This window comes from Trametes versicolor, assembly GCF_000271585.1.
Source record: "Trametes versicolor FP-101664 SS1 unplaced genomic scaffold TRAVEscaffold_11, whole genome shotgun sequence".
Classification (NCBI taxonomy): domain Eukaryota; kingdom Fungi; phylum Basidiomycota; class Agaricomycetes; order Polyporales; family Polyporaceae; genus Trametes; species Trametes versicolor.
The window spans coordinates 1,874,963-1,897,429 of record NW_007360331.1 but is presented as its reverse complement, the minus strand read 5'-3'; the positions used below and the strand labels follow the sequence as shown (position 1 = coordinate 1,897,429).

The 22,467-nt window shown below is 58.9% G+C and overlaps 8 protein-coding genes across 8 annotated transcripts; 5 read left to right on the top strand and 3 right to left on the bottom strand.

Moving 5' to 3' along the window:
* Positions 1 to 36: 36 nt before the first annotated feature.
* On the top strand, positions 37 to 2,866 carry TRAVEDRAFT_173577 (uncharacterized protein; the record flags this gene model as incomplete). Its single annotated transcript, XM_008044989.1, has 16 exons — positions 37 to 269; positions 332 to 386; positions 443 to 491; positions 548 to 597; positions 653 to 870; positions 926 to 1,025; positions 1,090 to 1,136; positions 1,198 to 1,223; positions 1,281 to 1,343; positions 1,398 to 1,421; positions 1,475 to 1,531; positions 1,595 to 1,603; positions 1,659 to 1,753; positions 1,815 to 2,390; positions 2,443 to 2,484; positions 2,536 to 2,866. 16 exons carry the CDS (start codon positions 37 to 39, stop codon positions 2,755 to 2,757), a joined length of 1,866 nt encoding a protein of 621 aa, XP_008043180.1. The 3' UTR covers positions 2,758 to 2,866.
* Positions 2,867 to 3,112: 246 nt separating this feature from the next.
* TRAVEDRAFT_52089 (N2227-domain-containing protein) lies at positions 3,113 to 4,402 on the top strand (the record flags this gene model as incomplete). The annotated part of the gene is made up of 2 exons (XM_008044630.1): positions 3,113 to 3,728; positions 3,816 to 4,402. 2 exons carry the CDS (start codon positions 3,113 to 3,115, stop codon positions 4,400 to 4,402), a joined length of 1,203 nt encoding a protein of 400 aa, XP_008042821.1.
* Positions 4,403 to 4,728: 326 nt separating this feature from the next.
* On the top strand, positions 4,729 to 5,534 carry TRAVEDRAFT_23471 (uncharacterized protein; the record flags this gene model as incomplete). The annotated part of the gene is made up of 3 exons (XM_008044398.1): positions 4,729 to 5,163; positions 5,226 to 5,420; positions 5,481 to 5,534. 3 exons carry the CDS (start codon positions 4,729 to 4,731, stop codon positions 5,532 to 5,534), a joined length of 684 nt encoding a protein of 227 aa, XP_008042589.1.
* Positions 5,535 to 6,448: 914 nt separating this feature from the next.
* On the top strand, positions 6,449 to 7,846 carry TRAVEDRAFT_52087 (Clavaminate synthase-like protein; the record flags this gene model as incomplete). Its single annotated transcript, XM_008044629.1, has 6 exons — positions 6,449 to 6,509; positions 6,565 to 6,724; positions 6,783 to 7,032; positions 7,090 to 7,300; positions 7,354 to 7,467; positions 7,524 to 7,846. The coding sequence occupies 6 exons, from the start codon at positions 6,449 to 6,451 to the stop codon at positions 7,844 to 7,846; spliced, it is 1,119 nt and encodes a 372-aa protein (XP_008042820.1).
* TRAVEDRAFT_74464 (uncharacterized protein) lies at positions 7,833 to 10,427 on the bottom strand (the record flags this gene model as incomplete). The annotated part of the gene is made up of 4 exons (XM_008044988.1): positions 7,833 to 9,813; positions 9,863 to 9,985; positions 10,036 to 10,209; positions 10,255 to 10,427. The coding sequence occupies 4 exons, from the start codon at positions 10,425 to 10,427 to the stop codon at positions 8,028 to 8,030; spliced, it is 2,256 nt and encodes a 751-aa protein (XP_008043179.1). The 3' UTR covers positions 7,833 to 8,027.
* Positions 10,428 to 14,050: 3,623 nt separating this feature from the next.
* On the bottom strand, positions 14,051 to 15,785 carry TRAVEDRAFT_23469 (uncharacterized protein; the record flags this gene model as incomplete). Its single annotated transcript, XM_008044397.1, has 2 exons — positions 14,051 to 15,457; positions 15,522 to 15,785. 2 exons carry the CDS (start codon positions 15,783 to 15,785, stop codon positions 14,051 to 14,053), a joined length of 1,671 nt encoding a protein of 556 aa, XP_008042588.1.
* A 447-nt stretch (positions 15,786 to 16,232) lies between these two features.
* On the bottom strand, positions 16,233 to 17,495 carry TRAVEDRAFT_66778 (uncharacterized protein; the record flags this gene model as incomplete). Its single annotated transcript, XM_008044987.1, has 1 exon — positions 16,233 to 17,495. The coding sequence occupies one exon, from the start codon at positions 17,493 to 17,495 to the stop codon at positions 16,233 to 16,235; it is 1,263 nt and encodes a 420-aa protein (XP_008043178.1).
* A 934-nt stretch (positions 17,496 to 18,429) lies between these two features.
* TRAVEDRAFT_154239 (ER lumen protein retaining receptor) lies at positions 18,430 to 21,943 on the top strand. The gene is made up of 7 exons (XM_008044986.1): positions 18,430 to 18,494; positions 18,549 to 18,617; positions 18,706 to 18,862; positions 18,963 to 19,220; positions 19,299 to 19,394; positions 19,451 to 20,957; positions 21,012 to 21,943. Exons 1-6 carry the CDS (start codon positions 18,473 to 18,475, stop codon positions 19,485 to 19,487), a joined length of 639 nt encoding a protein of 212 aa, XP_008043177.1. The 5' UTR covers positions 18,430 to 18,472; the 3' UTR covers positions 19,488 to 20,957; positions 21,012 to 21,943.
* The last annotated feature ends 524 nt before the right edge of the window (positions 21,944 to 22,467 follow it).

The window sequence follows — 22,467 nt, the reverse complement described above, 5'->3', positions numbered from 1 at the left end:
CCCTCCCCCCTGTCCGCCCCACAGTCGACTCGGAGAATGCAGCTCAGCTCGTTTATCGCGCTTGCGCTCGCAGCCGTCGCGGCCCACGCGTGTCCGGGCGAAGAACACGACCATGCGCATGAGCACTCGCGCCGCGCGTTTCCGCAGACGCCGCTCACCCCGCCGTCGAGGGCGCTCGAGTGGGGGGACGTGAACATCATCCACACGACGGACAGCCATGGGTGGCTGCTCGGGCACCAAAAGGCGTCTTTCCCGGAACCCAACTATAGGTGCGTCACGCGGGCGTGGGCGGAGTATGCGGCGCGAGCGAAGACCTGAACTCCGCATGCAGTGGGGACTTCGGAGACTTCGCGTCCTTTGTGGCGCATATGAAGCAGATCGCGGCGGTGCGTGAATTCCAAACTGTGTACACGGCAGATAACGAACGCGTAGTGCCCTGTAGGAGAAAGACGTGGACCTGCTCTTGGTCGATTCTGGAGATCTTCATGATGGTACGTTTATATGTGCTTGTTTGTCACAATATCAAGAAGTCTCACCGCGTACACAGGTACCGGCTTGTCAGATGGTTTCCCAGCTGGCGGGGTCGATGCGCACGAGGTAAGCCGTGCCCACGCGTGAAAGTGTATTACCTACGATTCTAACGCGTTTGCAGAGCAACAAGTTCATCCTGGACCTGCCCTACGACGTCATGGCGATTGGCAACCACGAGCTGTACATTTACGCCAACACGCACGATATGTACACGAACTTCGCGCCGAAGCTCAAGGGACGCTACCTCTCATCGAACGTAAACATCACGGTTCTCAACGAGGCCGGAGAGGCGGTCAGCGTCCCCGTGGGTAGCCGGTTTACGAAGTTCAAGACCGGGAAGTAAGTCGAATTTGCGGCTATATGCATGCAAACATCGCTGACCACGAACGTTCAGGGGTCGCAAGGTGACCAGCCTGGGTGTGCTGTTTGACTTCACCGGCAACGACGTAAACACGACCGTGCAGAAGGTCGAGGACATGGTAAAAGAGCAATGGGTCTGTTCTCGTTCACTCCAAGTTGAGGTACAGTCTGTCTGACACCGTAGATCGTGATTGACAGTTCACGGAGGCGATCAAGGAAGAGCCTGACTTCTTCCTGCTCGTGGGGTGCGTCGATCTATGATCTGCGTCAACGAATGTGATGTGATCCTAACTTTACGCTTTCCAGACACATGCCAGTCCGGAAGGACAACTGTATGCGCAGAATGTACGACGTCAGGTAGACAAGGCGCTGATATGTCTGCTGTGTAGGGCCCACTGTGTTCAACGCAGTTCGTGCAGTACACCCGACCACTCCTATCTTGATTCTCGGAGGTGCGCCTAGTCTCTTGGCCCATACTAGACGGTAATACTGAATATTGCATAAAGGTCATACCCACATTCGTGACTGCTGTGAGTACTGCTAGTAACAGAAGCTGGGGGGGCCGAACTGAATAACCGGACAGTGCAACTGGACGGCCGTTCTATTGCTCTGGAGAGCGGTCGCTACATGGAAACTGTCGGTACGTCCGCATGCTTTTTGGCCTAATATCAAGGATGCCTCGCTCACCTACACCGTTTGCTAGGCTGGCTGAGTGAGTTGAAGCTCTAGTACAGACATGCTTAGCGCGCTAATTAGTGTTTGACCAGGTGCGAAGCTCGATCAAGGTCACGAAAGCCACGGAACCAAGAAGAACATTACCTTTACGCGGCGGTATCTTGACCCCAACCGTGTTACCTTCGAGGTATGTCCACTGACTGTGATGCTTCCTGCGGTCACTCATTTCTTGGATCGATACTTTCCAGTACCACACCCGCCGGAGCAACTTCACCTTCGACACGCTGCAAGGCGCACTAATCACCAAGGGCCTCAACGCACTCTCGAAGCGCTTCAACCTGAGCGATCTCTTCGGCACCGCCCCGCACGACTTCACTATCAGCCAGTCCCCCTTCCCGTCCAACGACTCGCTCCTCACGCTCTTCGCCGCCGAGGCGATGCCATACGCGCTCACGCTCAACAATACGCGCGCGGACGTGCCGAACATCATGATCACGAACTCGGGCTCGCAGCGCTTCGACGTGTACGCCGGCCCGTTCTCGAAGAACGACCAGCTGACGGCGTCGCCGTTCGCGGACTCGTTCCTCTACATCGCGGACGTCCCGTTCTCGGTCGCGAGCCAGGTCCTGCCCGCGCTGAACCACGCTGGGGCGAACGAGCGCCGTACGTTGGAGGAGCGCGCGCTCGAGCAGGAGCGGGAGATGTACGCGCGCGGAGAGGTGGATATGCGCTACCTCAGGTGGCTCGAGGACATGGACCGCCGGAGCAATGGTCCTGAGCGGAGGGCTGCGCGGAACGCGACTCTTGGATACGTTACTCATGATGTACGCCTGTTCGCCCATTTCGCCTACGATTGCGTGCTAATTTTGTTCGTAGGACTGCCCTGGTGTTGGCGACGATGTGCTGCACGCACCTCTTGTAAGCTCGTTTTCACCATAGTTCCTGTCACTGCGCTCACGATTTTTCTAGCCGTTCTTCTCTTCACCCGACTTCATCGGCTCGGACCCTCCGAGCGTGTCAGACGACACGCCCATCGACCTCGTCTTCGTCGACTTCATCGAGACGCAGCTCGTCCAGACCCTCAACAGCCTGCAGACCACGACGAAGTACACCACCGCGGACGTGAAGTCGTACACGCCCGTTCTCTCTAACGCTGTCCTCGGCCTGTACGCGCAGAAGTTCTGGAACTGATCTTCATGCGAGGATCAAGCTGGGATTGAGTAGTGTTTTATCTTGGGATTGTTGTGGCGGAAAATGTACTGTAATACGCATGGGTCAGATCTGTGCAATATTGTTGAACCACTACCAGCTCGATATCAGGTTGGGACCGCTTGAAACCCTCTGTTAATGATTAGTGTGAACTTGAAGTCACCGATAGCTGGAAACGTTAGATCTACTCAAGCCGTATACGTGGGAAAACGAGCTTGAATGTAATGCTGAGTCGCTGATACTGATACATAAGTAATGACACTCCTCACTAGGGTCTTCGTAGTTCGTTCTTGCCCTCACACCTAGGGGACCTGCGCTCGCTGGTGCTTGCGATGGTATGCTCGACATACGAAATCTCGTCACCTCAGACTACTTGCTTGCCTGCCTCATCCCCCTGCTCCTTCTGGTGTTGAGCCTGCAAATCCTGGGCAATCCTCGAGACCTGCTGGACGTCATCTTTGGGAAGACTAGCAAGAGAGTTGTGGGGTACTTCTCCGTACGGCGGGCCGCAGCATCCTATGCACAGTATGCGAAGCTCTCGCGGAGGGAGCTCGCTGCTATGCGCGCGTCATACAAGCGAATGTCTTGGGCGCACCGACGCATAGGCTACGACCTCGGGTACACGAAGAAACTCGCGCGACTGGAGGAGTCCATCCAGACCAACGCACGCGTAGCAGAGGCTATCGCGTCCCTTGCGCGCGAGGAGTTCCCGGAAGAGTTCGAGCCTTCGAGCCTGCTTCAGCCTGAGGTTGTTGGGGACGTCAGTCGCGTACGTGAATCGATCAAGCACTTCGTGCGCGACTGGAGCGAAGAGGGCCGCGCGGAACGAGAGACAATATTCGGGCCCATCCTCGAGGTGCTGAAGTCTGTCCCGACCCAGGAACGTGCATATATGCGCGTTCTTGTTCCAGGCTGTGGACTGGGAAGACTCGCTTGGGAAGCCTCGCAACTAGGTACGTGTTCAGCGCCCCCAGTGTCGCTCGCCTATGGGCCTACACCGCATGCATGCTGGTTGTTTGCTGCGCGCTGACTCCTGTTAGGTTTCCAGACTACTGCCAATGAGCTGTCATATTTCATGAACCTCGCCTTCCGCTTCCTCCTATCTGAGAAACATACCGAGCGGCCGCAGCAGCACATCCTCCAGCCTTATGCGTCCTGGTTCTCCCACCAGCGCAGTGCGGACGCACTATTCCGCAGCGTCGCGTTCCCAGATGTCGTTCCGCGATTAGGGGACAAGCTCGCCCTCGCGGAGCAGGATTTTCTGTCCCTACGATCGCCAGAAGCTAGTAAAGGTGGCGGTTACGACTTCGTCGTGACGCTTTTCTTCATCGACACCTCGCTTAACGCAATCGAGACGGTCGAACACATCCACAGTTTGCTGCGTCCCGGGGGCAAGTGGGTCAACCTAGGTCCCCTGCTGTGGACAGGCGGGGGCCAGGCTGCGGTAGAGCTCAGCCTCGAAGAGGTACTGCGGCTGGCGGAGATGGTTGGATTCAGCGTAAGCGGACAAGACGAAGAGGGCGCGGAGAGGAGACGCACGGTCGAGTGCGAATATACAGCCGACAAGACAGCGATGATGCGATGGTTATACCAGGGGGCGTTCTGGGTCGCGACAAAGGCGCGGTAGGATACACAGTACGTGCACCTCCTTGAAGTTGATAGTGGTATCGCAATGGATGTTGACGAGTTTTGCAGGTAGCAGTGGGCAGGCTGTAATGCGCCACTGCGGTAGGGGACTTGAAATGTGACACTTCGCGTTTAGCCAGACAATGAGCGTGACCGGACGCGTTGAACACGGCGTCGCAGCCAACTTAGCCACATAACGAAACAAACCCCGCTCCCCTTTGTCCTACCCGCCCCTCTCCCACACTGGCGCCCTAATATCTACCGCCCTCACCCTCCTCCATCGCCGTCCAACCTCTCCCCCTTCCCTCAACCTCCTCAGCGAGTACCATGGGCGACTCGTGCATCTCCGAGCTCGATTTCTCGTACGTCGCAGAGGACGCCTACAACCTCCCCTGGCCGCCTCCCGAGAAACCACGTATCTCCGTTCCCGACCGGTGCAAGGTCTCTCTGCGCGCTGGAGTCGTGCCGGCGCCCATCCCCATAGACGACGACGCGATGGACATCGAAAACACTTCCTCCACTTCCTCCAATCTGTCCTTCGGCTTTCCTGTTCACCATCACGACGCGCCCGTCCAACCTCATCCCACGCGCAGGGCGACGTCGTCGCGTCGCAAGTCCATCTTGAAGACGTCCGCCAGGCGGGGGAAGACGGGTCATACGCCGTCGCAGAGTGTGCGTTTCGCACCACCGCCCGTCGCGGCGCGTGCAGAGGTATTCCAGAGCATCACCGCTACCCCGGGGCTGGACGAGCGTTCCTTCGAGGTCGGTCACGCTTGCTTGACTTCACGACGACAGTAAAGAATTGACAAAATCCATATCAACAGGAAATGCGAGCCGAATGCTACGCTATATCGGCCATAACGACTGGGAAGCCCCCACAGCCTGTGCCAGAGGGTACAGGTATATCGGAGAATCTCATGATGTCGGCGTTCACTCCGTTCGTCGTGCCGTCCGCTGTTGAGCCTGGGGTGAAGCAGCGGATGCCAGAGGAGCAGCGCGACTTTGCTATGTCGCACGACGTGAGTGTCCATTCACTGGCGGGTCGATTGTTACAATGTGGCTAAGAGTCCTGATTACAGGCTCTCAGCGCGGACTTCACGTTCGCGGCGCTGCCGATGACCAACAAAGCTTGATATACCATACCATCGCTGTACACTATGGACTCGAAGATACTACGCTGAAGGCTGGATGCCCAACAATCTTATTTGCTGTGCACGTCATAATCTTGGCACGCATTCGTGAGTGTCAGGGTCACACGTTATTAGTCGCCCTATCCGCAGGGCGACCCCACTCTGAAGTACATAGTAGACGAAGTGAGTGCGGGGAACACTCATTCGCACGCCTTACGAACGCGCTAGCTGCCTTATACGGCCAGGCACAGCAAGTCGAGTACTGACATCTGATTGGCTGACCACCTCAATCTCGAGGCTATCGAACTCCCCAGGTTTGGCCCATGTGCTATATACGCTCCTGGGGTTCTGTAGTGAGTTGCCAACATATTTAATACGTACACAGGCTGATGTTTGGTTCGTTCGGGTCCAGGTCACCCGCAGGAACATAGTGTGTCGAGCACGTCTTCACTTGTGGCGACTCCACCCATAGAGGCGGCCCAGGCAGGTTACATGACTAGCTTGCTCCAAGCCAAAATATCCTGGACAGTACTCATCCGGACGGACTTCGGCTCCTTGACCCCCCTTGCGCTAGATAGGAACAACAATCATCACCCCAGGGGAGGGTGCAAGGCGGCAGAGTCAGTGATCGTTACGGTGTTTCGTGGCGAAATGACGCCACCAGGCTTCCCGTCGTCGTGCTCGCTCGTGCTCGAAACGCGCCGCAGCGCCCAGCATCTCGAAGTGCTCGATCGGTCGGCCGAGGACTCGAAGGCCAGGCAATTATGGCACTGCTGCAGCGGGCTCGCGCAACGGTCCTGCAAGTCTGACGCCATGCCCCGGAGGCCGCGTCGCGGGTTATCATCGCGAGGTCTTGAAGCTGCAGACGCACCATTCCCCCATTCTCCCCCTCACTCTCCCATTTGTGTACACCTACCATGCCTGGAATCAACTCGGACATCCCACGCTGGCAATACCCGCCCACGTCCGACAAGGAGTGTATGTGACTTCCGTTGATTGACAGGATGCTATGTATACTGATCAACGTTCGCAGTCGACTACGCTAAACTCGAGACGCTCGACCTCTCTAAAATCACCGGGAGCGACTACGAGAACGTACCTGAGGATGTGGTGAAGACCATCGGCGACGCCTTCGCCCGCGACGGCTTCATCTACGCGACCAACCACGGACTGTCATCAGAGCAGATCCACAGGTACGCATGTCGCGATTCACCCCTGTTTTCGCATAACTCACACAACTATAACGTACAGGCAATTCAGCATCGCCCAGTATGCATTCGACGGTGTGTCCGAGGAGGACAAGGCGCGCTACGCGGCTAAGATCCTCGAGGAGGGCGACTTCACCGGATACAAGCCGCGCGGGCACTGGAAGCTCCGTGGCGTGCGCGACCAGATCGAGCACTTCTCCCTGGGCGGGCAGAGCTACACGCCCGAGCGGCGAGAGAAGATCTTCCCACCAGCGTTGAGCCCGCTCGTCGACGAGATCGAGGAGTTCACCGAGGTGCGTACCTGCCTTTCCGCGCATGTACGGATGGTGAGACTGAAGAGACGCGCGCAGTACAACCACGACCACATCTACCGCAAGATCCTTACCGTGCTCTCGCTCGTGCTGAAGCTGCCGCCGAATGCACTCTGGGACCTCGCGTCCAACAAGGACGAGCGGTTCGACCTCTTCCGATACGCGCTATACCACCCGCCTTCGCCGGACGAGGACGCGAAGACAGATGGTGTCCGGCTGCAAGGCCACACCGACTTCAACGCCGTATCTCGTGAGTCTGCCATTTGCTCTATCTAGCTGGGGCTCCGCTGACCCCGCGAACAGTTCTCTACTCACAGCCCATTGTAAGCTTGCAAGTCCTGATGCCCGACAACGTCTGGCGCTACGTGCGCCACGTCCCCGATGCGCTCGTCATCAACCTTGGCGACGCGATGCACTGTACGTCCCTACCCACCACATCCTGCCCGCACACACCTTCTCACCGCGCCCCGCAGTCATCTCCGGGGGCTACCTCAAGCAGACGATCCACCGCGTCGTCTCCCCGCCCGACGCCTCGCAGGTGCCCTACCGCCGTATGGGCGTGTTCTACTTCGCGCAGTTCAACCGCTCGACACGCCTGTCGCCGCTCGCCGCGTCGCCTGTCGCGTCGAGCACCGGCACCTCGTTCTTCGACAACGGGCGCAAGTCACCCACGGCCTGGGAGTGGGAGTGCAGCCGCGTGAAGGCGTACGGGCAGGACGGGGCGAAGAAGACGATCGAGGGCGGGCACGAGGAGGAAGAGATGATCGGGGGCGAGAAGGTTGTGCATTATAACTGAGAAGTCTGTATACTTGTACCATAGGGAGCGTATCGGGGTCGGCCTGGGCGACGACAGAACATCTGGAAGTCTACTAGGCTACTGCGCGTGAAGTGAGAGTCATTCAAATCTTAGACAACACGACGATAACAAAGTAGTAGACGAGGTGGTCGTTCGGACATTGCATGTTGGCAAGCCTGTGTCAATTGATGCGCCTGGTCTGCCAGCATCCTACAGGGGCGTCCTTCCGTCTCACCAGAAGCGCAGTCGCACACGCCCGAGCGCTGTCCGCGCCAGTATCCACCAACACGCAGACGAAGTCCCTCTCCCCGTCCCCTTTCTTCACCGGCGCCACGGGCAGCGCGACCACAGCGGCGCCGACCTCGATCAGCCCAGCGTCCTCTGCCCGAAAGACCGCCTCCCCCGCCGCACACGACACCACCACGAGCGCCGTCGTGCCCCCGCGGTGGAACCACGCCCCCTCCGCCCGGTTCGCGTAGTCCAGATACGCAGCCTTGCGCGCCCTCTGCCCAAACTCAAACGACACGTTGTAGGATTCCCCGTTGCGCGCGTCCCGCCGCGCGACGATCATGCGCAACGTGTGCTCGAGCAGCGGCCCCGCCACAGCGGCGTCCTCGAGCGCGGCGGCGACCTCCGCGGCGAGCCCGACGGACAGCCCGAAGAGCAGGTCCCAGATCTCGGCCGCGGACCGCCCGCCCGCGCACAGGTGCGCCGCCGCCGCCTCGAGCGTGAGCGGCCCCGCATGCGCCTGCACACGCCCGAGCGGGCGGACTGGGAGCGCGAGGCCAGACGGGCCTACGGGCCCGCATTCCAGCGAAGGGGGGAGCGCGGGCGCGGCGGTCCACTCGGTGGTGACGGTGAACGGTGATGCCATGACGTGCGTCGGGGTCGGGACGAGGCCCATGCCAGGGTGCGGGCTGTTGTCTGCGTCGCGAGGAATCGCGGCACACCAGAGCAGCCAGCTGTAGTCGCCGTTGCCGGCCGCAGCCTGGAAGAGCGCGCGCAGCACGTCGTCGAGCGGCGTGTGGTAGGACGGCGCGACCTGGGCAGAGAGCCCGACGACGCCGAGGAGGGAGTAGACGAGGTCGTGGGGCAGCGACGCGCTGCGCCGCCAGACGCAGGCCATCGCCTCGCCGAGCGAGAACGCCCGCGTCGCGGCCGCCGCCAGCGCGAGGGCGCCGTCCCAAAACGCCTTGCGGCGCCCGAGTACCTTGTCGTTGGTGCGGGAGGCCTGTGTGCAGCGCGCGACCAGCGCGGCCTTCAGTGCGTCCGCGACAGGCACGCGGTCCCCGCCGTCCCCAACAAGGAACGTGCGGGGGTTCAGCGCCGCCTCCTGGAACGTCCACGCGCGCTCCCACCATCGGTGCGCAAACACCGCTTCCACCTGCTGCTCGCCGTGCAGCTGCCCGAGCATGCACCACAGGAGCAGGTGCGCCCCCGCCCCCCTGTCCTGCTGCCGCTTGAGCGAGCCGTCCGTGACAAACCGCACGCAACGGTCGATCGCCTCGCGCGCGTTGCGGTCGAGGCACCCTACGAGGCACCACACCTCCGCCGCGCCGCGGTAGATGTCCGCCATGTGCGGCAGCTCCGCTTGCTTCGCCACCTCGTCGTCCTGCGGGATGCACAGTGCGTCGATCCAGAGCGCGTAGGACGTGCGGGTCGCTAGGGCGCTGACGACCCGGAGCGCCTGAGCCGTCACGCGGCGGCCCCAGGCGACGACGTAGTCCGGATTAGGATCCCAGGTGTAGGAGATGGCGATGTATGCGGGTGTGGGCACGTTGGGATCTTGGTTGACGGCGAGGAGGCAGCCGTTGTAGACGAGGTGACGGGGACGAGCATAAGAACTGGTGGCGACGTCTTGAGTGGCCGGCGGTGCAGGAGGAGATGCCGGAGCCAGTACGGCTGAGCACGGTGGGGGAACAGGGATCTGGACAGCGACGGAAGTGGTGAAGGCCGGCGGCGGTGTCCTGCTTGATCATTGTAAAGACTGTGCATCGGCAAAGATAAATCACATACGTCTGAACGTGCCCAGATACAACGCCTGCTGGAACGTATGTAGGTGGGCGGTAGGGAGAGGATGGATATGCTTGACCCGCTTGATGCCACGAAGAGGGCGGTGCAGTTGGCCAAACCGGCGGACTGCTTCGAGACTGTCAGACTTCGCACAGGGGGCCGCAGAATGTAAGTACCTGTTGTACAACGTGTTCCACTGCGCCGGTAGAGCCGCGTACTGTACCGGTGATAGTGCGTATTGCGGCGGCGGATACTGCATCGTCTGTGGGGCATACTGTACACTCGGCGGCCCTGCGGGAGGAGCGTACATTGGCTGCTGGCGCGGCGGGTATGCCCAGGGTGGAGCCGTCCTTCAAAGTGTCAGTGAGCGGACGTGTGGATAGTCACTGGCTTACGAGTAAGTGGCCGCAACCGCACTCCACCCGTCAGGCGGATAACCACCGCTAGTGTTCGTCGCGTAGACATTCTGCGAAGGCTGCTGGACACTACCCGGGCCTGCTGGGACTTGGTAGGCGTAGTTGTAACCGGACGGGAGCGGGGAATACAGGGGCTGGTAAGCGTTGGCCATAGCGAACAAGCGGAGAGCTCCCAGGACGCCTGCCAGGGCGACAAAGACGACATGTGTATGCCCGCCCGACACGTACGCTTTCGCAGATCAAACGGACACGAGTTGTATGTGCGCCGTCAGCTTCCGGGCTCTGCAAGATATCTCACTGCCGCATTAGGCGTTTGATGCCGAGGCGGACCGCGGGGGGGAGGGGGGGCGAGTGGTTGCTCGTCGAAGCAACTCCATTAATGCTGATTCTTGCTGAAGGGGCGAGACGGGGGGTGACACGTTTTCCAGAGATGAAACCTTGTCCGAAGTGGCGATCACCACGGGCAGCCCGCAACATCGGACGGCATTTCTCCCAGGGAATAAGAATCTGTATGAATGATTTCAGCCATTACACAAACAACTTTGGATGATTGTCGGTGGATATCGTCCCAAAATTCACGATGTGGGACAAAAGGATGCCTATGCTCACCACTCTAGGATGGTATGGTAGGTCGGAATGCCCGTCGTGGATGTCCATACCAATGCACCACTTCTCACTGGATCGAACTTGTCTCCCCAATAAATGTGAGATCACATATACGGATCGAACTGACTCCTGAAGCGACTTGAAAGACAAGGACAGAGAATGGGAGGTTGAGCAGGCCCGAGGAGAGGACTGGCAAATGGATAGAGAGCTCCCTAGGAAGCCAAGGTACGTACCCCTACCACGATCGGAGCGTCCATTGCTGCCGCCAGTACCAGTAGTGAGTGTGCGCAAGAACATGGTGCTGTTCCAGCTGATGGGCGGGGAACGAACGTTTAGCGCCTCTCACGTGCACGACGCGTCGCGCGTCGGCGTCAATGTCGCGTTGTGGCGCACGCCCGCCCGTTGTGGCGTCGGCCATCCTCACTTCAACCAACCACACGGATCGATCGTTGCTAACCGTAGAGACGGGGTAGATCGTGAAGGGGGAAAAAGCGGGTGTTGAGTGCGGCGACGTGCGCCGCACTGCTCAGGAGGGTGCACATCGGCGGAGAGTACGGGGCGCATACAGTCAGCCTCATCCCTTCGACAAATACATTCGCGGGGCTGACCGTTGCCACGATCTATGACAAAAGCAGAGAACAATAGGCTGTGATAAGGCGCGGAACAGGCCACAGTGGCGGCTTACCGGGAACTCGCGGCGGAGTGCGAACTGCCGCGCACACGTATAAATCCCCGCATGGACGCCTCCTTGTTCGAGTCGTCTCTTGTCTCCTCCCATGTCACTACCCATCTCCAACCACCCCCTTCCCCTCCGCTCCCCTCTCCCACCGCTACAGGGCCTCGTCGCCGCTACAGGGCCCAGTCCACCTCAACCGGCGGTTGCGCCACCGCACGCCTCGCCCTCCGACAACTCGCCACATTGGCTCGCGCCGCCCCCGACGATGCAGCCGTCGCGCAGGACGCGTAGGGAATCATGCCAATCAGAAACCACACGTCGTACGCACCTTACTTGTCTGGCACGGCCGCTCGCCACACCTTTCGACCGCGACGCCACACCCTCTCCGAAGCCCCAGATCAGCTCAAGCTACGTCCCTCTACTGCCCGGAGTGGCGCACTCATCAATCTCTCTCTATGCGCCGACGATCCTTGTGGAGCGTCGTCTTCATGCCGTGCGTCGTACTACCTGGATCCATGTGCTGATCGCGTACCAGGGCGCCCTCGCGGCAGGTATTCCATCCGACCGGGAAGAACTACTAACCAAAACGATTAGAAAGACATACACCAAGGCGATAGATTAGGATTCATCATACCGGTGGCGACTACATTGGATTGCGCGCGACGCGCGCGGGGTCAGTGGGCCGTAGCTCCCGTACCGCCACTGGGCTGCTACCTGAGTACCGTCCGTGGGTCATTCCTCCAATACCGTCCGCGGGCTATTGCTCTCGGACGGTCAGCGTGCGGTGGCTCCAGTACCGTCAGTGGGCAAGGGCGCCGGTGCGGTCAGTGGGCTACTCGTGGCTCCCGTACCGTGAACACCAGACAAGAACCGACACACCAAATTGAAAACTTGAAAGAAAATATAAAGCTTCGAAGGAACGGAGCGAAGTCGAAGGCGGACCTAGAAAAAACATTCGTCCCCGAGAGGGAACCACATTAACAGGAAAATGTCTCGCCACACGGTGCAGCTGCGACGTGATATTTGCGTCTCCGGCCAGCCATACCCGTACGGCGCCGGATGCAAAGAACGACGCACTCGTCGACACCTCGGTGGGGGCCGACCGGACAACCGACAGTAAACACATGCCGCGAACCGCGATGGATGTACGTGGTCTTACTATACGCGTCGTGCTGATTGCGCGTAACCTTAAGGACCATGTTCGCACATACTCCCACCGGGCAGGAAGCTGAGTCAAAGAATGTGACCTGGAATAACATGGCCGAGCCGTGGAATTGGGAGCATACCTTGATGCCAATGGATGCGTTCGACAACAACAGGCGGGATGCCATGTCAATGGCCCGCCTCGAAGTAGAACGTCCAAGCAGAAAGGCCAAAAAGGGACCAAGCCCGATAACCCTGGGATATTAGTAGAAGATGCCGAGCAAACACGAGGCTCTCGCGGCGCCGATGAAATGGTTTCAATGACAGGCAACTTCTCCAAGGGCCTTGAAGCCTGCAGAAATATCGTCAAACTATCAATAAAAATATGTGCGGGGAGGCACAAACCTAGGTGCTCATGGGCCAAGCATATATCGCGGAACGCGTGGTCGCGGAATGAATGGGCGAACTGACGGCAATGCATGACGATCAAGCATCTCCCATGCCATAGGGCCCGGCCCTCGAGGGCAAGAGACAAGGATACAAAAGAAAACAAATCTGCCATCGGAGAATTCAACGCCCATGGGGACAATATGAAAGCCGGCGACTTTGGGCTACATTGACTGGCAGTGTCAACGACATACTGACCGCCCCTTGCACTGCTAGTTCCTGGGACTTTGAAGATATCAATGATCATTCTCAAGCCGCCGGAAAACGAACAAAACATACCGCCGGGAATCAGAACGTTCAATGGGTCCCCTTCAACCTCGGGGGGGAATTGGGCGCTGTATGATCAAGACTGACAGGATTGTACGGCGACAGCCTGTGGAAGCAAGCCGACCGACACAGTCACGGTGAACGGAACATCCTGTACAGAGAGGGCGCACGACGCAGGGGATTTGGATAACTTTGGAAGTCCGGGTACCAAGGGCAGAAGCATGCCTATCCTTACCCTGTGCGAGGTGCTCAACGATCTCAAAATCCGAACAGTTTTTGCAGACTGGGTCGGACAGTGTGCCTAATTTTTAGGCTCGGAATGTACTAGCCTGTATATATACATCAGTAAAGGCAATTCGACAAAGGCCATTCGAGACTTACCACTCAGTTCCAAGAGGGTTAGAGATAGTTTCAAGACAGAAGCTATGAAAAGAGCCTATTGCACCACTAGAGCATCCATGAATGCATACGTAAATGAGAAATCTGAGCCGCTGCTCGGCCTGAAGGTTATGGTAAGTACACATTAGCAGTGGCACAACCGTGCATATAACCTACTCATATATCGGTTAGACCAAGTCCAAAACCGTCTGTTGATAGACACTAACGTACGATGTCTATTGCAACCCCAAATGCGCGTCAAGCCGCGGACTCGGAGGCTTGCCCCGCGACGGCGGCCTCCTCTTCCCCACGGATGCTCTCCAGCGCGGGCAGTACGTCGAGCCATTCCGACGTGCCAGGCGCAAACGAGTTGATGCAGAACGTCGTGTCGTCCCGCGACGGCCCAACCTCGAGACCCGGAAACATGCGCCCGACGACGACAGCACACGCGCGTGCGTCCGCGATTCTCGCGCGACAGATGCCCAAGGAGCGGAGCGGGTGGCCCAGCGTCGCTGGCGGATCCGCGATGTCCCCGGCCGGGACGTACAGAAGGGGCAGCCGGAGGTTGTCCAAGCTCTTGCAGTGTTGGGCGAAAGCGGCCAGGGCGCGCAGGGTGACCGCGTGCGGGTCGGGGTCCCCTTCGCTCGGGGGGTCGAACAGGGTGAACGTGCGGTCTGTGTGGCAACAGAGGCTGAGGGAGAGGAGCACGGGCCACGCCTCGGCGAATGCTGTCAAGACGGCGTCGGAGAAGCCGATCGCCTCCTTCCCGCTCCAGAGCCGCACCTCCTTTAGGTCGTGTAAGTCCAGGAGAGGCCTGACGGCGGCGAGTGTGGCCTCGGACGCTCGCTCGACGTGCCGGATGGTCATGAACATGAGGGTGAGATGTTCGAGGCGTGGGGAGTGCCGTGCGATGGTTGAACAGAGCGAGTGCATCTCGCGCCAGGAGAACGCGGGCGTGAACGGGCCGCTGGAGAAGATGAGGACAAGTTGGCGGAGCTCGGGCGAGCGGAACGTCCCGAGGAGCGCTAGGACGTCGCCGCCGCAGTCTGTCATGCGCAGGTTTCTCAGGGCGCGAAACCCCTGGAAGTCAAACCCGGCTCCCGGAGACCTGAAGTCGATCTGGAGGCGCTTGAGCGCGGGGAGAGTTGACAAAACACGCAGGGAGGCGGCGTTCGGGTACCCGTAGGCTGGCGCCTGCATCGGCGTGCGGGCTAGCCTGTCCAGGGCCTGCACTCTAATTTGCACGTCTTCGAGACCAATAAGCTCCTCTGACGTGAACAGAGCGAGTAAGTTGCTGTCGAAATCGGTGATTCGCAAGGAGGTGAGCACGTGTGTCTTGTTCAGAGCCTCTCGGAGCGGATCGACGGGAGTGGTCTCCGAGCCGGACTGCGCGCTCCAGGTGCAACGTAGAGACAGGTTTCTCAGCGATGGTGATACCAAGAGGGTGAAGTCTTCGTATGTACGCATGGGCTCCCACACCAGGTCGCGAAGGGAAGGGAGTAGCGGCGCGCCGGCCAAGAGACGACCAAGATGCGACCAGCCGTCGCCCGAGAGGAGATAGTTGCACGGAAGCAGAGAACGAACGTCGTTGGCTAAGTTGCGAACAAGAGCGGCATGCTGCCTGAAGCGTGTCCAATCCTCTGGGCTGACAGACTTTGAGAGGGTCTGCGGGGTCGGTTGATAAGTTCAGCGACCTTTCCCGACAAGAACCAATGCAAATTGCGCTCACGCATTGAAAAGGCTGCGTTGATCCGCTGAAGATGTACAATCGATAAGCGTAATCGAATTCCGGGAGGAGCGAGAGTAGAGGGCGCAGAGAAGGGAGTCGCGCCCAAAGCACTTTGACGGCAAGGTCGTAGAATGTCTTGCACACTCTGCACAGAGAGGCGAGCTGTTGTCGCTGCTCATCCGTCGTACATCCTCCTTCAAGATCTGCATATTTTTCGATGATCTCATGTAGGATATCCGTCTTTTGGAGTGCGCGTGAAGACATCGCTTTGGCTAAATTCTTCGATGCAAATTCGTCGCCCTATCTGCTGGTCAGCACTCGCCAGACACAAGAAGAGACAACGCTCACAGCGAGCTATGACAACGACATGCTAGTAGGAGGATGGCTACGTATCCGCATCAATCGTGCATATTCGCTCGTGCGGACCAAATAGAGCCAGACGCCAGTGATCCTGCGCGATATTGCTTCCGTTCGGACCGATACGCCCATCCCGTGGGGAAACTGTATTGTAGTCCTTCCTGAACTGAAGGCATAGAAATTCCAGGGAGCATATATCCCTCGTAGCGGCGCTCGCAGTGGCTGACCAGCAGTGCGCAGCCGAAATCCGTAGCTTAGCTTGCTAAACAAGTTGTCATTAGAGTGAGCGATATACCGTACAGAAATATGAGCAGTTCCCCTCTCGTCCGGACGAGCATTGAGCACGGAAATCGACTAAGCAACAGAGCGCTCCTTGCGACGCTCCTCCACAGCAAGCAGGATGTCCCGCCATCCCGAAGTAGAGCTCGAAGGTGTTTGGTAGCACAATGACTCTTTTAGCGAGTCCCCGACGTGAATGTGCGGAAACATGTTCTCGACGGCCTGGGCTAGATCATTGACGCGCGCGCCGTCCGCAATGTCGCATCGACAAATCAGTAATTCGCGAAGGGGGTGGTCTGGGCGCTGAGCAGGATGCGAATTCTCTCCAGGAGCGGCGAGGTACAGGTACGGCAGACGCAGCGTCCGTAAGCCCGAGCAGTGCTGGGCGAAGGCGTCAAGGACGCGAAGCGTGACCGACTGGAACTCGGGCTCGGGCTCCAGGGGAGGGGCGGCGAGCGCGGGGAAATCCAAGATGAGATCGGGATCGTCGGCGTCGATAGGTAACGGGTGGCAACAGATGTCAAGGCGGGCGAGCGCAGGCCACACCTCTGCAAATGCGGCGAGGATAGAGTCGGAGAACTCGAACGTGCCCTCGTTGGCGCGAATCTGTACTTCCGACAGGTGTCGCAGCGCGAAGAGAGAAGAGAAGGCATCAAGGGTGTGCTCCGGGGACCATTCGGATTCTTGAAGCCCCTCGAAGCTGAGTGTGAGGGATCGCAGTTCAGGAGCCCGGTGTGCGACCACAGAACAGACCGTTCGTAGCCCTGTCCAGGACTCGCGGACCCAGAAGTCGAGGTGCAGTTCGCGGAGGTGGGGCGAGGAGCACATTGTGAGGAAGTATGCGGCATTGTGGTTGAAATCGGTAATCTTGAGGCTTGTGAGAGAGCAGAACCCGTAGAACGCAGGCGCCAAGCTGAAGTTGAGATCGACGGTAAGTCGCTCGAGTTTGGGTAGAGTGGACATGATGCGAAGGCTCTGAACGTCTGGGAACCCGTGATGAGGGACTTGGCCACAATCCATCGACCTTCGCGCCCCAACCTCTAGCTCTTTGAGCCGATAGAGCAATTCCGGTGCGACCATCGTCAAGAGGCGGCTGTCGAAGTCTATAAGCTGTAGATAGGTGAGGGAAGGCGTGTTGGTGAGGATGTCCTGGAGCGCGCTTGGAAAGACGTGTTCAGAGCCCGGACGTGTGTTGAATGAGCAGCATAGATACAGCTCGCTCAAGGTTGTGGACACCAGGAGTCTGAGGTCCTCGCATCGTTCGCTAGACTCCCCCAGGTGCAACAGCTGTAGGTAAGGGAGAAGGGGGGCGCCACTGGAGAGGCGGGCTAGATGCATCCAAATCTGTGCTGAGGGCGCGGGTATTCGTTTGGATGGATGCAAGGACAGAAGCCCGAGCGAACGGACAAGGGCGGCATAACCACGAAAACGTGTCCAGGTGTCAGGACTGACTTCAGAAAGGGGCTGCGCGAGATCAGGCAGAAACTTAGTGAGCGATATACATCCTGATCAAAAGAAGACCATACTCACATCCTCGAACACCCACTCGGTGGGACTCCCGGAGTGTGCTCGATAGGATCTTTCATATTCTGGGAGGAGAAGGAGAAGTGGGTGAAGAGAGGGAAGATTCCACCAGAGAAATTCGACGACGGGATGATAGAAAAACTTGGATACCCTGGCTAAGGATACGAAGTGTTGTCGTCCAAGGTGAGGGTCCCGATATCCTTGTAGACTTGCGCAGTGTGCGATTATCTCGTAGAGGATATCCACGTTGTGTAGCACGGCAGCCTGCGCGGTCACCGTGCCTGCTGCAGTGCATGTGCCCTTAGCTAGCATTGACGACTAGTCTATATATGCACGCAGTTTAGAGCTGGAACATAGTTCAAGGTATCAGCGGGCTAACTTCGAGCAGGTGGGCGCACCTACGCTGGAGCTGCACCCGTAATACCTTCACTGGCTCGATGATTGATCCTATGCGCTGCAATTAGTGTCTAAGACGATATTGTCGTGGCAGCGGCGGGCTGCTATCAAACGGGAAGGCAACGAGGATTGTTGGGAGTGGCGAGAATGAAGACGATGATGAAGACAAGGACGACAAAGGCGACGGCGAGCCGGGAGGAGGGAGGAAAGGTCAATTAATACATGTTAAGTTGTTCTATAAGCCTATTTGGGATACTGAATATGTTGACCTTCTGATTCTCACGAGGGCGCTTATTTTGAGGCTTTACACGTCGCTCGCCCATTCGCGCTCGTCGTCATCTCCCTTCTGCTCGCCGTTCCTCCTCTTCCCTCCGCACCTCTCTTCGTCTGGCAACATGAACGTATTTAGGCTGCTTGGTACGCATATATGCAGAGTTGTATATGCTCGCACACTCACGCTGGCGGACGCAGGGGACCTCTCCCATTTGGCGTCGATACTCATTTTGTTGCAGAAGATCCAGTCAACGCGGTCATGTCGAGGTATGTTCTGTCCTACCGGGTACATGGCACCTGTGGCGGAAGAGGTGATGAAGAATGGAGGAAACGACGTCCTGACGCGGACAAACAGGCATTTCGTTCAAGACCCAGGCATTGTACGCCACGGTATTCATCGCACGCTACCTGGACCTGTTCTACGAATGGGTGTCCCTCTACAACTTCACGATGAAGGTCTTCTTCATCGCGAGTAGCTGCTACATCCTCTACCTCATGAAGTACAAGTACCGGTGCGCGCCCTCTTTACTGCGCTTCGTGCTATTCCTGACGCCACCTTCAATCAACCCCCCATATCCACCGTCTCACAACGTCTTCGCGTGTCTTGGGCAGGCCAACACACGACCCCTCCATAGACACGTTCCGCGTGGAGTACCTGCTCGGCCCCTGCGTCGTGCTCTCGCTGCTCTTCCACTACCGCTTCACGATCCCCGAGCTGCTCTGGTCTTTCTCCATTTTCCTAGAGGCAACCGCAATCCTGCCACAGCTCTTCATGCTCCAGCGCACGGGCGAGGCGGAGACAATCACCACACACTACCTCGCCGCACTTGGCGCGTACAGGGCACTCTACATCCCGAATTGGATCTACCGGTACGTCATCTGCTACGTGTCGCGTGCACGGCGTTTGTGTGTATACTGAGGCGCCCGGACTGGACGCGTTCGCGCTAGGTACTTCACGGAGGACATGGTCGACCCCATTGCCGTCACCGCGGGCATCGTCCAGACCGCGCTCTACCTGGACTTCTTCTACGTATACTTTACGAAGTACGTCTCTTCCCGCTCGACGCGCACTGGGGCTTATTGACCGACGGATCTTTTAGGGTTCTGCAAGGACAGAAGTTTGAGCTCCCTGCATAGTTGTCTGCGCTCCGAAAATAATGTATTGCGTTTGCCATCTTGGTTGATGGCACGGCTACGACTGCGCAGCGCGCGCTCCGACGCTTCCGAGCCCTACGCCCTCGGTATATAGGTTACGAAAGCTTCACTCTTGTAATGCATTCACGTCGTGTTTTCGCGCTCCTGACCATGTTGTGCCCTAGAACACGTCGAGCATCCCAGCTACTTGCGCATACACGGACTCCTTTGGCTTGGTGGACTCGCCACGCGGTCTCGTGTACCCGATATTGCTCCTACAACGTCCTCCAATGGGCGTGCGTCGTATGTTTGGTCGGAATGGATGACGGTTCGTGCGCCCCGTCATGGTGCGATGGCTATGTTTGCATGCGCAGTTGACCTGCCGGAGTATGTTGCTTGAAGACGCGGGGCGTATGAAAGCTGCGTGCGAGACGACGTTCAGCTAAAGACCCCACCCAACTCGAGTGTGGGACTTTGCTCAACGTCCATCTGCTCCGGGTGGAAGACGCGTCCGACCCGGCGAATGCGCGTATACACACGCCCCGCGAGCTGCACGTCCACGACGTACAGGTCGTCCGGCTCCTGCTGCCGACGACTGAACGTGAGCCGCACAGACCTGTCCGCGTCGCCGAACGTCTTTGACCCGTCCGGCCAGCAGCTGATGTGGTGCCGCTCGCACTCGTCCGGGGACGTGTACTGGTGCACCTCGAGCGGGTACGCCTCCTCCTCCGGCTCCTCGTCCTCGTCCTCCGCCGCGCACGTCGAGGACGACCCCCACGCGGGCGTGAACGACACCGTCGCCCACAGCGCGTCCTCGCACCGCCCGAGCTGCACTGCGAACGCCTCGCCCGTGACCGCATTCGCGAACACGACGCTGCGCATGTGCCAGCGCGTGTACAGCACGGGCGTGCGCAGCGCCGCCGGCCGCTCCTTGTCGCCCGCGGGTGCCGGCGCGGCGCGGAACCCGCGCTTGTCGAGCTCGACGAGCAGCCAGGCGGGGAAGAGGAAGCGGAGCGGAATGGTCCGTACGCGCGCGGGCCCGCTGCTGCGCTGGGGCGGCTGTGCGAGATAGAGCTTCCGCCACTTGAGGGCGAGGCGGCGGGCGCGTGCTGGCGCGAGGTCGTGTGCGGCGGGGTTGATGATGAGGAGCCGATGGCGCTTGAGCGGCTGCTGGTTCAGGTTGTCGGCCTTGAGGTGGGAGGGGAGGCCAGCGTAGTACTGTGCGGACTTGGCGTTGTTACCTGGTGCCTCGGTGCGCTGCAGGACGAGGCCGATGCCTGTGCGGATGCCGGTGTCGTTGCAGACATGCTGGCACGCGAGCACGCCGACGCTGAACGATCCGTCGCCTGCGCGGTCTTCGATGACGGGGAGGCGGCAGCGTATCCCGTGGCTCGTCACGGTGAACTCTGGTACTTGCATGCGAGGGTTCTCCGTGTGCCCAAGCCGTTTTCGAAGCAGTTCCCGCATGGCGTGCTAGTACAGCGAATATCAGTATAAGAATGTAGAAGACATGATGCGACTTCGTACTAATTTGCTACCGCGAAAAATGGCAGACGCGGTCTCTATCGCGACGTCCATGGGCACAGGGACCATGTCTGCAGAATGGGCAAACGCGGCTGGCGACGGCGCGAGCAGGTAACTTTCGGGGTCCCGAGATCGGGGCGAAACCTTCTCTCCTGTTGAGAGTGGGAGCGCAGATATTGGGACTCTGTCACCCCAGGCGAAGATGGTCTGGTCGGGCGACTGCTTGATGATCTCTTCCTGCAGACGCTGGAACGCGCGGCGACCCTCCCCATAGATCGTCGGCATGCTGACGTTGAAGATGCCCATGAGCGCGTACGCCTGGTCCTCGATACGCGTCGTGCGTCGCCCCGCGGCCCACGACATACGGCGCGCGACGCTGATGTCCGACAGCTTCCGGCGGAACGTCAGCACGTCCGCGTCGATGCCGGTGACCTCCCCGAGCACCCGCGCGAGCGCAGCCTTTGTCCCCAAAACGGTCCACGTCTTTGAAAGGAAGACGACGGAGTCGGGCGCGATGAGCTCCTGCAGCGTCCACCCGCGCGTGAACCACTCGCTCCCGCGGAACGCAGACCCGGGCGCAGCGGGCGACTCGTGCTTCGGGACGTCGTGCAGGTAGACGTAGCAGACCTGTGCGCGCGCGTACCAGTCGAACATGGAGTTGATGGCCTCGGAGAGCTCTGCGCTGCTCGTCTTGTCGATACAGCAGGTGTCGATCCACAGCCACTGGTAGCCGTGCGCCTCGGCGAGCGCACAGCACTCGCGAAGCTTGGCGGATGCACGACTGCGCGGGACGCCGTCTTGGTAGAGGAGGCCCTGCACTTCCTGGAAGGACTGCTCCTGCTTCTTCCAAACGTGCGAGAGGATGGCGTAGCCGCCTTTCACGTCCTCGGGTCCGTTAAAGTACTTGAGTACTGCATCTTCTGTGCTTAACAGCCACATCGTGTAAGGATCGACTGGACATGTTTACTGTATGTCAGTACTGCCGCCTTCTAACACTGCTGTCAACTCACCTGAGAAAGGAATGGACAATCAAGGACTGTGGGTCTAAGTGACTTGCATCTAGCTGCTGGGGAAAGCTTCTCGCGACGCTGGGACTGCCTGATTATATGCACTGCGGTAGAGCGTGGCGTGCGCAGCATGTCCGATCGTCCTCGGGCGGTGTTGTCATCAGTAGCGTAAAGAACCATAATGCGGTGTCGCCGTGTCCCATACGTGCCGCACCGAGGTTGATTCCGACGACAGGCAGGCGCGGAACGACACGTCGCTCAGGAACGACTGAATCGCTGATGCGTAGCGCTCTGTTATCCGCGATCGATAAAATGGTGTCGCGGGCTTTTTCATGAGATTGGAAGACATCTGTGATAGAGAAGAAGAGGGTTTGACGTCGTGCGAGCTTTTGTTGTGCCCATAGAGTTGGTGTAGAGCAGAAAAGACGGAAAGCAGCTTGCTGGCTAACGGC